We start from the raw sequence: 17,133 nt of genomic DNA on the forward strand, positions 1-17,133 counted from the left end.
GCTAACAAGTAAGAAGAAAACATCCAAAGGTCTAAAACTCACTGGGAAGGGTGACAATACAAATCCAGAATGCTTTTATTCTGTAAACACAGTTTTGTAAACCACTTATATCTCTGGTATTGGAACATACAAAAAAATAATTACTACATTAATATGTTAAGAGACAGGCAATATAAAAAGGTAGAAGATGGGACATCAAAAATTCAAAATGTGGAGAAGAAGACTACCATTAAATAGGGAAGAGAGGTGGGAGGGAAGATGGAAGGAGAACCTCATTGTTATACAGAATACATATATGATGTTGTGATGAGAAAAAGAAAAAAAAAAGTGTGTCACATTAGATTGGATAGAGAGAAAGAATGGGAGAGGAGGGGAGGAGTAGGGGGTTAGGAAGGGCAGCAGAATAGAATAGACAATATGATTGATGTATGTACATTCCATATATGTATTATATGTCAAAATACATTCTGCTGTCATGTATGACTAAAAAAATAAATAAATAAATCGTATGGTAAAAGAAAAAAAATTCCAAATGTGGACTCTGGACGTGGTTCAAGTGGTTGTGCGCTCGCCTGGCATGTGTGGGGCACTGGGTTCGATCCTCAGCACCACATAAAAACTAAAAAATAAATATTAAAAAAAATTCAAAATGTGGGAGGAATGCAGTGTAAGTGCAAATTTTTTAAAAATTAGTATTTTTCCTCTTCCTATATTTATAATCAATGTTAAGATACTATCATTTCAAAATAAGTGTGTTATAATCAAAAGTTTTTTGTAAGTCTCAAGGTAGCCACAAAGCAAAAACCTATAGTATGCTCAAAATAATAATAAAAATATACTATATAAAAACACTACAAGATAAAAATCATTTAACCACCAAGAAAGACCATAAGAGATGAAGAAACTAAAAATAAATAAGAAAAAATAACACTAGAAGCTGGATTATAGGAATACAACACCATGTTGTATTCCTATAATCCAGCTATACTAGGAAGGCTAAGGTAGAAGGATCAGAAGTTCAAGAATAATCATGGCAATTTAGTGAGACCCTGCCTCAAAAAAATAAAAATAAAAAGGACTGGGGATGTAATTCAGAGTGGTAGTGCATCTCTAGGTTCAATCCCCAGTACTGAAAAGGGGCGGGGGGGACAAAAATAATTTTTGAAATGCCAGTGGTAAGACTTTACCTATTAATAATTACCTTAAATGTAAATGAATTAAATCCACCAATTAAAAGACAGTGAGTGAATGGATAAAAAAGAAGACCTAACTACATGCTGCTTACAAGAAAATTCAGCCAAGTGTGGTGGCACATGCCTGTAATCTCTGTAACTCAGAGGCTGAGGCAGAAGTATCATAAGCTCAAGGCCATCCTCAAAATAAAAAAACAAAAATAACTGAGAATGAATGCCACTAGGTTCAATCCCCAATAGTGGGTAGAAATAACTTAACATGCAGGAACGTGTACAGACTAAAAATGAAGGTCTGGAAAAATATTCTATGTAAATGGAATCCAAAAGAAAGGAGAAGCCATACTTTTATCAGATAAAATAGACTTTAAATTAAAGGCATTAAAAAGAAAAAAAAAAAGATGATTATAAAGATAAAATGATCAATTCCCAAAAGGAAATAACCTTGTAAATACATATACATTGAATATTGGACCACTGAAATTCATAAAGCAAAAAACCCAGGTCCTCATGCATGCTAGGCAAGTGCTATACCACTGAACTACATTCCTAGTTCATTTTTCATTTTGAGAAAGGGTCTCATTAAGTTGCCCAGGCTGGCCTCAAACTTGGGAGCCTATGGCCTCAATCTCCAAAGTAACTGGGATTATAAGCATGCACCACTGTCCATAAAGCAAATATAAACAGACTTAAAAGGAGATACAACTACATATTAATGTAGTCATTATTTTTTATTGTTTTTAGTTTTCATACGAAAAGATATGATTTACACGTTTACAATATGAGAACATTCTGAATTTGTCTATAAAATTAATTTTACAAGTGAGTTTTATACCTTCTGATATTTTCTGCTTTCTTATTAGCCATTTTCTTTATAATAAAATAACAGGGGACTTTCATGCTTTTAGCAACAGATCATCCAGACAGAAAAATCCACATACACACACACACACACAAAAATAGAATTAAACTGAACCCCAGGACCAAATGAACCTATCAGATTTCTATAGGACATTCCATTCAACAGCTGCAGCATATACATTCTTTTCAACAGCACATGAAGACATCATATGGTAGGACACAAAACAAATCTCAATGCCCCAAAAACTGTAATTGGATCAAGTATCTTTTCCATCCACAGTGCAATAAAGTAAAAATCATTAACAAAAACACTTCAAAAACCATACAAACACATGGAAATTAAACAATGTACTCTTGAACAACTGATGGATCAAGGTGCCGCAGTCTGGCTGAAGGGTTGTGAGTTCAAGGCCAGCCTGGACAACACAATGAGACTTGGTTAAAAAAAAGGGCGGAGGAGGGCGGGGGCACAGAAAAATCTCAAACTATCCTTTTGCCTCAAGGAATCAGAAAAATAAAATAAGCCAAACCCCAAATAAGCAGAAGAAATAATAAACATCAGAAGTAAATGAAGCCGGGCAGATGCAGCTTCATGAGCCAGGAGGATTACAAATAAAAGCCAGCCTCAGCAAATAAAATATAAAAAGGGGCTAGGGATGTGGCTTAGTAGTTAAGTGCCCCTGAGTTCAATTTCAATGAAATAGAAACAATATAAAAGATAACAGAAATGAAAAAATGAATTTTCAAAACGGTAAACAAAATTGATAAACTATTGACTAAAGCATGTTTCTATCCATAAAACAGAATAAAAACTACCTAATCCATCCATCTCATCTAATTGTTATAGAACAAAATTAAATAATGTATATAAGAGTAGGTGAACTGTAAAATGTTGTATAAATTCAGGATGTAGCCCCCAAAGCTGGATAGGAAGGGTAGAAAGTATAAGGTAGGAATAAAGATCATTCCAGTTCAAGCTTGACCATATAGCTTGCTTCCACTTCATTTAATCTTTCTTTGTTTTCGCTACTGGAGATTGAATCCAGGGGTGCTTTACCACTGAGCTACATCCAAAGCCCTTTTTATACTTTGAGACAGGGCCTTGCTGAGTTGCTGAGGCTGGACTCTGACTTGCAATCTTCCTGCTCAACCTCCTGAGTCTCTGAGATAATAGGCATGCACTACCACCATCCAGTTCATTTAGTCTTACTAGCTTACTGTGGCCTCCATTTCCCATAACACTATCTGTCTGAAACAATATGTATTGTAATCTCACTTAAATCCAAAGGGGGTAAAGTGCTAAATAAATTAGGGCAATGAAAGAGACCTAAGCAAATAAATAGGTAAAGATTATAGTTTTATTGGCTTCTAAGTTGAATGAATTCTCTCAAATCCTCAGTCAAATAAGAGTACATGACAGTGCGCAGCATGGTGGCACATACCTATAATCCCAGTGATTTGGAAGGCTGAGGCAGGAGGATTGCAAGTGCAAGACCAGCCTCAGCAAATCAGTGAGGCCCTAAGGACTTAGTGATTCCCCGTCTCAAAACAAAAATAAAAATAAAGGAGTGGGAATGTGGCTCAATGATTAAGTGACCATGGGTTCACTCCTCAGTAACAACAAAGAAAAGGGTATGTAACAGCAAATAAATTTCTACAGAAGACATTTAATTCTGTTACCTCCAGTGCATGTATGGGAATTGAGCACCTTCCCCAACCATTGAGATGACAAAGAGAGTCCACAGTGCTGGCACTTCCATGGATCATTAGTCTGTTTAAAAATTCCTCTTGAGTCAACCCAAACAAAATCAGAGAAAGTCCATTTTCTACAGGAAAAATACATCTTATGTGAGTCCTACTTATGTTTTAGCAATAACAAATATTACAAATTACCGTAATTACAAATATTTATTAGATGCTATCTATTGCTTCCACTTCATTTCTATTATGATCTTAATACCTCATGGTTTTTCCAATTTTTTTTTAAAGAGTTTTATTTTTAAAACATTTCCCACAAGGCAAATTCTGATAAGAACCCACAGCACTGAGACGTAGCCCAGTGGCAAAGGCCTTCCCTCTGAGGTATGCAACCCTAGGTTTAATACCCAGCACCACATACAAAAAAGTACATCCTATGAAATAGCACTAGACTTCGCATTTCTAGTCCCTACTCACTATTATGTTGCACAATCAATATTGCACAATCAATATTTGGAAACGGACAGGCATGCTGGCTTGTGCCTGTAGTCCTAGCATATGGAAGGCTAAAGCTGAAGGATCACTGGAGACCAAGAGTTCAAGATCAGCCCAAGCAACATAGTAAGACCCCATCTTAAAAGAAAACAAATACAAGGAGAAAAGAAAACAAATACAAGGAGAACAATGGAATAAAAAAAAAACATCCTGAAGCCAGATATAGCAGCTGGAAAGGCCGAGGCAGGAGGATCACAAGTGCAAAGCCAGCTTCAGCAACTTAGCAAGGCCCTAAGAAACGTAGAGAGACACTATCTAAAAAATAAAAAAAGGCTGGGGATGTGGTTCAGTGGCCCAGTACCAAAAAAAAAGTCCCTTCTAAGAAAACTGAAACTTGGCTCCAACTCTTCAGTTAGTATGCATTAACTGAAGTTACCAGGTCTACCATTGCTAGATCAGTAATAACTAGAAATCTAGATGTTGTGTAAAATCCTCTAATATTTCATGTTTATAATAGATATCTTTCTCCTAGTATCTTAGAATTTAGCTAAACAGAAATGATGTTAATTAAAAATAAAATACATAAGACCAATGTTACCAAGAGCAATACCAAATTTCCTCTGTGAATGGTTACCACTACAAGGTGAGAGCAGGCACACATAGACACAAGGACAACAGAAGTAAAATATATCAAGAAAGCACACCTCTTGACAATGTATTTCAGTATAAGACCTTCTTACCTGTCAAAAGAAGGCACAGTTGCTGGTCTCCACTATTGTCTATAGGAATACACTTCTGGCCAAGGGAAAAACACTGCATGCCCTGGGTCTCCAAATCCCAGAGGACAATGGTGCAGCCTGTCATTCCCACTACCCATGTAAACAGTGCAGAGAATCCTGTCACAGACATACATGTGAGCTCTACTGGTTCCTCTTGTTCACTGAGGTGCATTAACTTCCAAGCTTTTCCTCTATCACTGGTCTTCATATGAGCTTTCTGTGGAAAATTAAACTGACCATGCATTATTGCCCGTGGAAGGAAAGCACAGCTTGGCATATCAGTACTATGGTTACCAGATTCAGGGGACTCCAAATGTAAAATATCCTGGAACCATGAAGTACAACAGGAAACCTCTGGTTTGGAGCTCTTTATTGTTTCCTTCAATGACGACAGCTGGGCATTCCAAGACCTAGAAGATAGGGTAGCACTTATACCAGTTACAGTGAAAGGCATTAAGACTAAACCAGAACAAAAATGCTCTTTAAAAAAAAAAGTATCTACCAAGTAAAAACCTTTAGTGAAAAGTTAGTCAGCAAGATGAAAAAAATGGAAATGAACAAAATCATAAAAGGAAGTTTCTGTACCTATCAACCTGGAAGGAAAACTTGGTCAGTTTCATGTTATGGACAGAGTTAACAGGATCATCTTCATCTATCCCCTTAGGTCCTTGAATAGGAAGGTCTTCTAGTATTCTTTCGCATAGTAGGTGTCCTGGGTATTGCCTATATTTAAAAAAGTAATAGCCAGAGTAAAAAGTAATGACCAAACCCAAATTTCTGTTATAATTGTTCTTACAAAAGTTGGGTGGGGGGGGGTCACAGAGAATGAACAATAAATTTCCCAGAATGAAACTCCTTAACTCCCTGCCTTACAAAACAGTGAGTTAACTTCATCAATTTGACTCTTGGAGATATTGTAATCCCAGCATCTTGGGAGGCTGAGGCGGGAGGATCTTGAGTTAAAAGCCAGTCTCAACAAAAGCGAGGTACTAAGCAACTCAGTGAGACCCTGTCTCTAAAAAAAAACACAATATAGAACTGGGGATGTGACTCAGTGGTCAAGTGCCCCTGAGTTCAATCCCCAGTACTCCCCACAAAAAAAGAATTTGATTTCCAGCTGGGTGTGGTGGTATATGCCTGAAATCCCAGAAGCTCAAGAGGCCTAGGAGGATGGCAAGTTCAAGGCCAGCCTCAGCAACTTAGTGAGGCCCTAAGCAACTTAGCAAGACCCTGTTCTTAAAAAAAAAAAAAAAAAAAAAAGGTGGGGGGCTGAGAATGTGGCTCAGAGGTTAAGCACCCTGGCTTCAATTCCCAGTACCAAAAATAAAATAAAAATAAAAATAAAGCGGTAAGAGCATTTCTTGACTACTACATTATAGATGTTTTACTCAACACTTTATGTAAGTTCTTATGTCTTTTAACAACCTTATAAAAATAAATAGTCTAACTTTTTAGATATAAAAATTAAGCTTCTGAGAAACTTTGAACCAGGTTAGTTTAACCATAAAGCCCAGAGTTTTAATTACTCACTATACTGCCACCACAAAGTAAGAGTTAGGCTGAGACCAGGCAAATGCATACAAATTAGAAGGCAAAATATTATGTTTAAATATAGGCGGAAGAGTGTGTGTGGAAAGAGGGCTGTCACACTGAAGAAACAAAAAAGAACCTAGTGGTGGCTAAAGAGCAGTAAATGAGAAGGTGGAGAAGGACAGATGGCTCAGGGCCATGTGAGCTATTTAAGAATTTTTAACTTTTATATTGGGGTGGAGAGAGGTAGCTAAAGATTTTCAAGCAGAAATGAGAATTGATCAGATGCAGAAGACAGCTAGGGAAAGAAGGGAAAGCATATAATCCTCAAGAGCACTTGGTTAAGTAAATATTAACCCTTTCAATGACTTAAAGGTAATAAATTGGTACAATATTTGTCAAGGAGATGATGAAAAGTCAGAAAAGACAGGATAAAAATGAAAACAAAGAATGTATGAAAAAGTAGTTCCCTAACAAGAAAAGATAGATCTCCTGCCCTCCGACGTTAATACCTGGCTATAACTCTGATAAATTCATTTTAACAACGTCACTTTGTCTACTGTACAAAGGATAGATTTGAAGAGTAAGAGCAGACATGAGACTAAGTGGTTGTTAAGGTAGTTCAGATAAAACAATGTAGTAACGTGGATTAGGAGTTAAGAAGTGGACAGATTCAAGAAACATTCAGGAATAAAATAGCTAGAACTGGTGATTAACTTGATGTGGATCCAGTACTGAAGAGACTGGAGACAGAAAAGAGAAAATGGAAAAGATCCCTAAGAAGAAGGGAAGGGCTGGGCCTTCATAGGAAAAAGGAAACTACTAAGAAACTGAGGAAGTCCCAGGAAATGCGTTTTAATTCTTTTATAAAGGAGACAATGTCAGGGCTGGAATTGTGGCTTAGCAGTAGAGCGCCTGCCTAGCACATGCAGGGTTTGATCCTCAGCACCACATAAAAATAAATAAATAAAATAAAGATGTTGTGTCCAATTACAACTAAAAATTAAATATTGAAAAAAATAAAGAAGACAAGGTCAGTCAAAAAAAGGTTGATGTAAAGAGATAAGTGGGTTTGAAAAAAATAGAGGTTTAAAAACAATGTTGTAAAAATGAGTTCATGGGGAAAAAAAATTGTAAAACTTCTAGGCAATACTGTGAAACCAACTGACGATAATGAATGCAAACTTAAGCATCAATTTTCCTTTGTTGATTTCTCACAAGTTCAAATTGCTTGAGTATAGACACGAAAAAAGGCAGAATAAAAGGTTTAACTCAGAATAGACATTTCTCAGACCAAGTGTTATCACAAGGCAGAAGCAAGAGTTTAGAGAGCAAGCAGGAAATGACTAAAATGAGAAATCACAAAATCTACACTGGAAAGGAAGGGAAGTGAAGACAGAAGGGGGATAAAGACTACAAGGTCAATGAACTGGAAATTCCAGTGAAGTTAGATGACTGGTAAGGTGGGAATACTTGAGAAAGTAAGCCAGAAAATTTGGGAAGTTGTGATCAGAGTGCAGTTATGTAGAGAAGTGATCTAGGGGAAAAGTAATTTCAAATATTAACAAAACTCAGGATATGCATATGAGAATAGACAGCTAAGGTGGATTAGAAGAGAAAGACAATGAACTGAAAGAACAAACCCCAGCTACTGAGAAGACTGAGGCAGGAGGATTGCCTGACCCCCACAAGCTCAAGACCAGCTTGTGCTGAGCTAGGATTGTGGCTCAGCGGTACAGTACTTGCTTAGCACATGTGAGGGACTAGGTTCAACCCTCAGCACCACATAAATAAAGCTGTTGTGTCCATCTACACATACACATACACACACACACACACACAAAAAAAAAAAAAAAAAAGACTGGCTTACCCCATCTTAAAAAAAAAAAAAATCTCAAGGAACAAACTGAGTTTGGTTTCTCAAGGAGCTTCTATGGAGGGAAACATAGGATTATATAATTAAATGTTATGCTCTAGTTCAAAGTAGAAGTGCTACAAAAGTTCAAAGAGGAAAGAAATTTTAATAAGTAAAAGGAGGGAGTTTTAATAAGTAAAAGGCTTCAAGAAAGGTGGATTTTAATTGGCTCTCAAAAGATGAACAGGGCTTGATCAAATGAGAAAGAGGCCTAATGTTCTTTATCAAGGAAAGAGGAGTTTTTATCAGGAGGAAAAAAAATAGCAAAAACAACTTTAGACTTCAGAGCACACTCAGAAAATAAGGAGTCAACTCCAGGAAAATTACACTAATAGCTGGGTGTGGTGGGACAGGAGGCTGAGGAAGCAGGATCACCTAAGCTTAAGAGTTTAAGGTAAGCTTGGATAACAGAATGAGACCCTTTCCAAAAATAAATACATAAATGTAAGTAATAAACACAGAGCAGTCATTTAGTTGGATAGGATAGATCCTTAAATTTGGTGCAGGAAACAGAATAGTAGTCCTGGTGTATTGCCAGTATATCCAAAGGAGAACCCTATACATAATGACTATAGTAACTGAGTAAGCTTTCCTCCTTTTTTAACAAATTATTTTCCAAATGTATGATCAGATGATAATTCTACAAATATAAGGAAAGTGTGGTTAATCAGCAAAAATAGCCTTCTGATAAATAGAAGAAAACAATCTGAGAATATACTAATCATCCCTGCTCAAGGATTGAAATAAATAAAAAGCTATTTAAAACAAGCGAGGGTCTGAGGGGTTGAGGATGTAGCTCAGTGACAAATACTGCAAAAGAAAAAAAAAATTCACACTTGTTAAAAACATCTGGTAGATAAGTGAAGATGAATTTATCCTTTCTTGTAATCCAAATAAATAGCAATAAAACTCATCACAAAACATTACCAGGGGCTGGGGCTCAGCAGCAGAGCACTTGATTAGCACGTATAAGGCACTGGATTCAATCCTCAGCACCACATTAAAAAAATAAATAAATAAAGGCATTCTGTCCAACTACAAAAAAAAAAAAAAAAAAAAAAAAGCATCACCATTCGTCAGGTGCAAAGTAGTGCACACCCATAATCCCAGCAACTCGTGAGGCTGAGGCAGGAGGATCAAGAGTTCAAAGCCAGCCTCAGCAACTTAGTGAGGCACTCAGCAACTCAGTGAGACCCTGTCTCTAAATAAAATACAAAAAAAGGGCTGGGAATGTGGCTCAGTGGTTCAATCCCCAGTACCAAAAAAAAAAAAAAAAAGGCGTTACCACTCAAGGATTTGTTTATCTCATTCATATTAAGGTAGAACCAAGATTCTAATGGTTTTAAATGGCCCTAAATATTGGAAATGATAAATGTTGACTGGCCTATTTTTAGATAAGAAAGTTACAATAAAGAGTCTGTTGTGTGGACACACACATACCCTTAAACATCAAAATTAGAAGCAACTAGAATACCTATATCAAAAAAACAGCACAAACTAGGTGTGGTGGCACATGCCTGTAATTCCAGCAGTTTGGGAGGCTGAAGGAGGAGGATCACAAGTTCAAAGCCAGCCTCAGCAAAAGGTGCTAAGCAACTCAGTGAGACTCTGTCTCTAAATAAAATACAAAATAGGATTGGGAATGTGGCTCATGATTGAGTGCCTGAGTTCAATCCCTGGTACCCAAAACAAAACAAAAAAACAGCACAAACAAGCACTCAGTTATTATTAATACATTTAGACAGTCACAAGTTTAGATCCTCCAAGGTAAACATTTTGGAAATCCTCAGCTAGAAAAAACAAGAGGATTACATCTTGTCAAAGTCCTGTAAGAGGAACAAGAACCCCAAGGTAATCAGGACCCCAAAACCATAAAAGCAACTCTAACACATTAAGATATTCCATTTCTCTTCTGCTTTAATGTGGGGCAAGAAGTAAGTGGATAATATATAATAAGCAGGTGCTTTTAAAATTGTGCAATCTTGATTGCTTTTTTAAAATTCATGACATAACCTATACACAATCAAACCATCTGTCAAAATCAAAACTGATGTGTATGCAAAAATCAAATATAAAAAGGAAGCCAGTAGTTATTTGTATACCTTAAACTATACACTAACAACTTTTCTGTGTTGAGCTAGAACTTATCTGACTGCATAGAAAAAGAAAACTTTTTTAAAAAGCTAATGACTAGGGCTGGGGATGTGGCTCAAGTGGTAGCGCGCTCGCCTGGCATGCATGCGGCCTGGGTTCGATCCTCAGCACCACATACAAACAAAGATATTGTGTCTGACGAAAAAGCTAATAAAAAAATAAATATTAAAATTCTCTCTCTCTCTCTTTAAAAAAAAAAAGCTAATGAGTATATTTTGTTGTTGTTGTTGGTACTAGGGATTGAACCCAGGGGTGCTCTACCCCTGAGCTATATCTCCAGTCCTTTTTAATTATTATTCTGAGTTAGGGTATTGCTAAGTTGCATGGGCTGGCCTTGAATTTGCAATTCTCCCACCTCAGACTTTTGTACTGCTGGGATTTTAGATCCATGCCACCGTGCTCACCTAACAAATACATTTTTAACCTTTTATTGGTTCTGATAATTTACCTCAAAGTAAAAATTGCAATATCTACATACCTGAAATATAAATTTAAGTTAACAGCAATTGCAGAGTTGGAAGAGCTGACAATCACTATATCTAGATCCTGAGATACTTTCAGTGAAGTGAAAGAAGAAATCTTGGCTGGTTCCTGTTGCTGCTTATTGTATACATTTTCTTGGTAAAGTGCTAATTCCACATGAGCTACATTTCTGCCATTCACAGTATCAAAAATATCTGAGTTAGAGTTAAAGAAAACATCAGTTTATAAGTATACCTAACCATTTAAAACACTGGATGGTACAGTGCTACAGATTCCATTGCTGCAATCTTGTAGACAACAGAAGACTGAAAACCAAGGCAGATCCTATGGTAGTATCGCAGGAAATATGAAGTTGGTGGCACAACATACAACCTGATACAGGATTCATTCAATGGTATTTTTTTTTTTTTTTTACATTCCAGATGGATCAGAAATTTATTTATTTTTTATTTCCCCCCCCCCAGGGTAACTTTTTTTTTTTTTTTTTTATTGGTTATTCAAAACATCATTCAATAGTATTCACTAAATAACCACTCTGTGCCAGACCCTGAGACACTGCTAATATTTTCCACTAGGGTTCAACAATAGTGTTACATAAGAGATCAGATGAAGCTAAGTTTAACATTTTACTTAAGCCAATTGATTCAAAATATCATTTCAACATGTAACCAATATTAAAAATTGAAATGTTTTGCATTCTTTTTCTTAGTAAAGTGCTTGCCCAGCATGCATGAAGACCTGGGTTCAATCCCAGCATGCATGTGTGGACAAAGAATTTAGATCCCACGTTACTCCACCAATTTTGAATCTCAACAGCCACATATACCCAATGCCTATGTTAGGTACCACAGATTCTATAATCCAATGACAAAAATTAATTTAAATCTAATATTTTATGACATCTTTGCATGTCATAAAAAGTCATCTAAATCCTTCCTGGAACAAGCATATAATAGGTACTCAAGAAGTATATTTTGAATAAACAGCTAATGCAGAGTACATACAATTTTAAAACAACACAAATATGGATAATTATGACTAAAAATACATCTATACCTTAGCAAATATTTCAATAGAATATAAAGTGATATGGGTTTGAGTATTTTAAGTTTATGAGATTTTTTTTCTCTGAAAAGTTTTACTGAAAAACCAACCATTCTCCATATACTCAGTCCCCAAAACTACAAGCTTAAAAGGCTCGTCTTTCTAGACATTCTCCTTCTCTATATATGAATTAACATATTTATTGCCAAGGATACAGATCCAGCCTAAACTACTCAAAACAAAAAGAACTCCTCTGCAGAGCTGCATGTCAATAATCGTGTCCACTGTCTGTGTAGGCAAGGATAATGTGAAGCAGCTGAGTACTCTGATTTCAGAATCTCTTTCAGGAAACATGATATGGAGGATGATACATTTGTTGATGAACAATAATGATGTATTATTGTTAAATGAGAGAATCCTCAAAGACAGTAAGGAAATACCTATGAAATAAAAGGATGTTATTTCAAATTCATTGCTCACAATTTTATAATTGGTAATCTTGATCTTATAAATAAAAACAGGTAAAACAAAAAAACTAAACTTACTTCAAACTCAAGGTAGTTATTACTCATACTCACCTAAGTAAGTGGTCACTGGGAGGTGGGTAAAGGAACAAATAAAGATGCCCTACAATGTCCCTGGTTTCTTCTGTTTATGGCCACAGTCTGGCAGCACAACAGGAGGAAGATTTTAAAAAGCCAATTTGCCCACTGGACCCCACAGATCAGAAATCTTTTTTAAGGAAAAAATATGAAAACTTACAATCAAGGACAGGGAGTTTGTTACTGCTTTAAAAATAAAAACCTGCATGCTTTAATTTCTGCTCCTGTAACCATTCGGACAAAACATAGTCAACAGCTCTATAAGCAGTCTAGATTAGCACCATCCAATAAAAATGTGTGAATCACAATAAATGAGACACAGCCACATTGAAAAGAGGTGAAATTCATCTTAGTATGCATTATTTAGTCCATTGTAGCCAAAATTATCATTTCAACATGTACTTAAAAAGTAAAATATTAGCTGGGCACATGGCACACACCTGTAATCCCAGCAGCTTTGGAAGCTCAGAAAGGAGGAATAGAAATTCAAAGCCAGTCTCAGCGACTGAGCAACAACGTATCTCAAAATAAAAATTAGAAAGGGCTGGGGATGTGGCTCAGTGGTTAAGTGCCCCTGGGTACAATTCCTTGTGTGTGTGTGTGTGTGTGTGTGTGTATATGTATATATATATATTTAAAAAAAGTAACACATTAACAATTTTTTGTGTTAAGTACTAAATCTTCAGGGCTGGGGATGTGGCTCAGCAGTAGAGCACTCACCTTGCATGTGTGAGGCCCTGGGTTTGATCGTCACACCACATAATACATAAATAAAATAAAGATATCGTGCCCAACTACAACTAAAAAAATAAAAAAAAATTTTAAAATAAATAAATTAATTAATTAATTAAAGGTGTTGTGTCCAACTACAACTAAAAAATAAATATTAAAAAAAGTACTAAATCTTCAAAATCTAGTACATAAATGACATTTAAAGTATATCTTTGTTTTAACCTCATTTCAGTGCTTAATACCCTAAGTAGTTAATAGCTACTATAGTAGACAATGTAGACCTCCCTCCCTGATTTCACCTGAGACATTTTCATGAAATATCTAAGAATACAAGGTAATGTCACAAATTTAAGCATGCTTGAAGACCACATATATGTACTTACTGACACCTTGCTCTTCAATAAGCTTTTGCAGTGTCTTCCCACTGCAGTTGTACAATATGGTTGCATCACATCTTCCATCTTTCAAGTTAAATTCATAAATTAACAGTTCATAATTTTCACAAAAAGCGAGCAGTTTGGGTTTGTCCGTTGAAGTGCCGTTATGAGAGTCCTCCCATACAAAACTAAGGAAAAAGATTAGATTTATCATATTCTATATCCAATCATATTTATCCAAAATAGTAGCGATAGTTACTTCACTTGGTAGCATCAATCCTAGATTCAAACTTAGAGAATATAAATTGTTTCAGGATTTGCCACCCTCGCTCCCTCTTCTTTCACTTCTTCCCCATCTACTCCTTCATACTAACATAAGAATATGGAATTGGGTGATAAAAAGTGGCCATGGAGCAAGAAATGCTGCCTCATTTTATTCTTTCATCTTAAATCCTAATGTTTAAAGAAACTGTTATGATCAAGAATGAGTATCAATAATCAAATATTTATGAGGTGGTGCTTAATAGACTTTTGCTGGGCTAAATATTTTTTGGGATTTTTATCTTTTATTGGTACTGAGGATTGAATCCAGGAGCACTTTACCACTGAGCCACACCCAGTCCCTTTTGAGACATGGTCTGCTAATTGTTGAGGCTTCCCTTAAACTTATGATTACAGGTGTGTGCCACCACATCCAGCAGGTAAATGTTTTTTAAATATGTTAAAAACAAAAGTGATTCTTTGTATCCACAGACTTTAAAGACTCCAAAATGGCATATAACAATTGTTCAATACAATTTTGTGTGAAAACAGAATACAAACTGCTGCCTAAGATAGTTATCAATAACCAGAAATGGCTACAGTTCCCTTGAAATGTGGGTAGTGCAACTGAGAAAATGAATTTTTAACAGCCACATGTGGCTTATGGCTACCATACTAGACTGCACAGTTACAGAATTCTTAAAGTACTGTGACATAAAAATATCAACACTGGTTAACAAGTTTAGAAAACTAATGATGCTATAGTTTCAAATATTAAATTACATTTGAAAGGTAAAAATAAAAGGGCCCAAGCTAGGTGCAGTGGCATACACCTCTAGTCCTAGCTACTCAGAAGGCTGAGGCAGGAGGATCTCTTGAGCCTAAGAGTTGGAGGCTAATTTGGGCAACAAAGCAAGACCCTGTTCTCAAAAAGATAGGAGCGCCCAACACAAGGCAATAGAAAAGATAAGGCTACCAAGCTGATATAGTTTCCTTTTTAAAAGCTTCCTTTTTCTACAAAAGTTTTATATCAAGTAGGAGTGGTGCTATTATGTCTTTATTAGATAAGATTAACAATGTTTCCATTTGCTTTACAACCAAACTGATGGGTTTTTCACTAATGCTCAATTTGTTTACACTGAAAATATGGAAAATATCAATGAAAAAAGTTAATCAAATTTGTATACAGATGATTCTGTAACATTAAAATTATTAGCACATAGAATGACTATACTGCCACTTGGAGAAAGGAAATTTTTGATGAAAATAAAATATAATTTCAATAATGCAAAAAAACTACATATTTAAAGTAGGAAGTAAACTTCACTACAAACTTGTCCTTTTTACCTTAGAAAGTATCTTAACTGAATTAAAATTCAATTCAAATAAAGTTGAAAAGCATCCTTTTTGATCCTCATTTCTTAAATTCATGAGCCAGCAAATGAATAGCCAAATTATTCTTATCTCCTCTGATAGGCTCTCATAACACCTGTAGAGTACTGTTTTTTTATCCACCCCATTTCTTTATTCTGCTGCATTCACAGGTATTTGATACTGTTGAATAAACTAACTTCCCTTATGGAGAGATTATTCTTCCTAGCAACCAGAGGCAAAATAAGGCAGGCAAACAGAACAGGTTAAAACATTTACTGATTTCACAAACTAATCTCTAATTGTCAGGTGTTGTTACAGGATCTTGAGATTTCAAGGTGAGACATCTCTTTGCTACTCTAAGTCTTTAAAAAAAATTTTTTTTTTTTTTTAAACTGGGGATTTAGTCTAGGAGCGATGTTACCACTGGGGTACATCCCTAATCCTTTTGTAGACAGGGTCTAAATTGCTGAGGCTGGCCTTGAATTACGATCCTCTTGTCTCAGCCTCCCTAGCCACTGGGATTATTGGCGTGTGCCACTGCACCCAGCATTAAAAGAGATCATTTCTAAGATATTTTCTATTATTAAAAAATGCAGTCTAATACTCAGAGGATACTCAAACTTTATGATGTAAACTGTAAATCCTGAACCAAAAATAAGTGGAAAGAATCTTTTTTTTTTTTTTTTTTTTTTCCAAGCCTGCCTCCCCAGTCATGGGAGCATCTATCTCACAAGTAAAAATGGTGCCTTATGCAACTTTACATGCACTGCTTCTAGGTAACAGTAGCTACATAACTCTTTATTAAACAAATCAGTAAGTGAATGGACAAAGTAGGCGCTCTCTGAAAGTTAAGGGGACGGGGGAGAGTTGGTGGTGGTGGTGGTGGTGCAGGCGGGTATCTGTTAAGAAAACTGCTGCTTCAGTTAAAAAAAAGGATGATTCAAATTGGAGATAATCCCTGGCTAGCATCTTGGCATTGTGACAAATAATCAACTTGTGTTGAATCAAAGTAATCAGCGCCTAAACCAGGACCCATTCCGGGTTCCAAACTAGCAGAGGCGCTGGATACCCTCTCCGCCCACCCACAACCGGAAAGCCGCGTGTGGAGATGGAGGAAAGTGAGCTTTTCGCCTTGGGTCCGGGAAAATGTTTCGAGAGGGAACAGTGCTCGCAAAAGGCGCTTCCCCGACAATCACCTCTCTTCTACCACCCCCATCCTGAGAGAGGGTCTAGCTCTGACCCCGCGGGGTGCGGCCACCGGAGTTAAGGCTTCGGACTCCCACCCTGCCCACCTTTGCCGCCGCACTTACTGGCCGAAAGGACCCTTAAGGCAGCAGCCACCCCCACCCGGGCCGCCGGGTGCCAAGGAAAGCACTTGGAGGCTGCCCGTGGCCGTCAAGCTCCCTAGAACCTCCTGCTCTCTGTGCATCTGCGCTCGGGATCCCAGCCGCTCGATCGCCTCGGAGCGGACCGGCACCAATAGCATAGGTAAGACTGGCTCCATGGACTCGGCGCGGCAGCTACCGCCGGCGAAAGCAGCACTTCCGGCCTCTTGCTTCGCGGCCATCTTTGTCAAGCCGTTCCTTCCGGTCACCTGTGTTCAGGAATTGACTGCGTCTCAGGCATGCGCAGTGTCTC

The 17,133-nt window shown here is 36.9% G+C and overlaps 1 protein-coding gene across 3 annotated transcripts in view; it reads right to left on the reverse strand.

Annotated features, from left to right (window-relative positions):
• The window catches only part of Spg11 (SPG11 vesicle trafficking associated, spatacsin), an 80,631-nt gene extending 63,567 nt beyond the window's left edge, over positions 1-17,064 (reverse strand). For 2 of the 3 annotated variants that reach the window (XM_076850731.1, XM_076850730.1), the window contains exons 1-7: positions 16,806-17,064; positions 13,867-14,048; positions 12,365-12,589; positions 11,101-11,299; positions 5,609-5,746; positions 4,985-5,433; positions 3,732-3,877 (exon numbers count right to left, since the gene is read on the reverse strand). In XM_076850731.1, coding sequence (XP_076706846.1) covers positions 3,732-3,877; positions 4,985-5,433; positions 5,609-5,746; positions 11,101-11,299; positions 12,365-12,589; positions 13,867-14,048; positions 16,806-17,062 — 1,596 coding nt within the window. In that variant the 5' untranslated portion in view covers positions 17,063-17,064. Of the gene's footprint in view, positions 1-3,731; positions 3,878-4,984; positions 5,434-5,608; positions 5,747-9,395; positions 9,442-11,100; positions 11,300-12,364; positions 12,590-13,866; positions 14,049-16,805 lie in introns of those variants that run through there. The other variant, XM_076850732.1, reaches the window with a different exon arrangement.
• Positions 17,065-17,133: the final 69 nt, after the last annotated feature.

The sequence above is a fragment of the Callospermophilus lateralis genome, chromosome 3, assembly GCF_048772815.1.
Source record: "Callospermophilus lateralis isolate mCalLat2 chromosome 3, mCalLat2.hap1, whole genome shotgun sequence".
NCBI classification, from domain to species: domain Eukaryota; kingdom Metazoa; phylum Chordata; class Mammalia; order Rodentia; family Sciuridae; genus Callospermophilus; species Callospermophilus lateralis.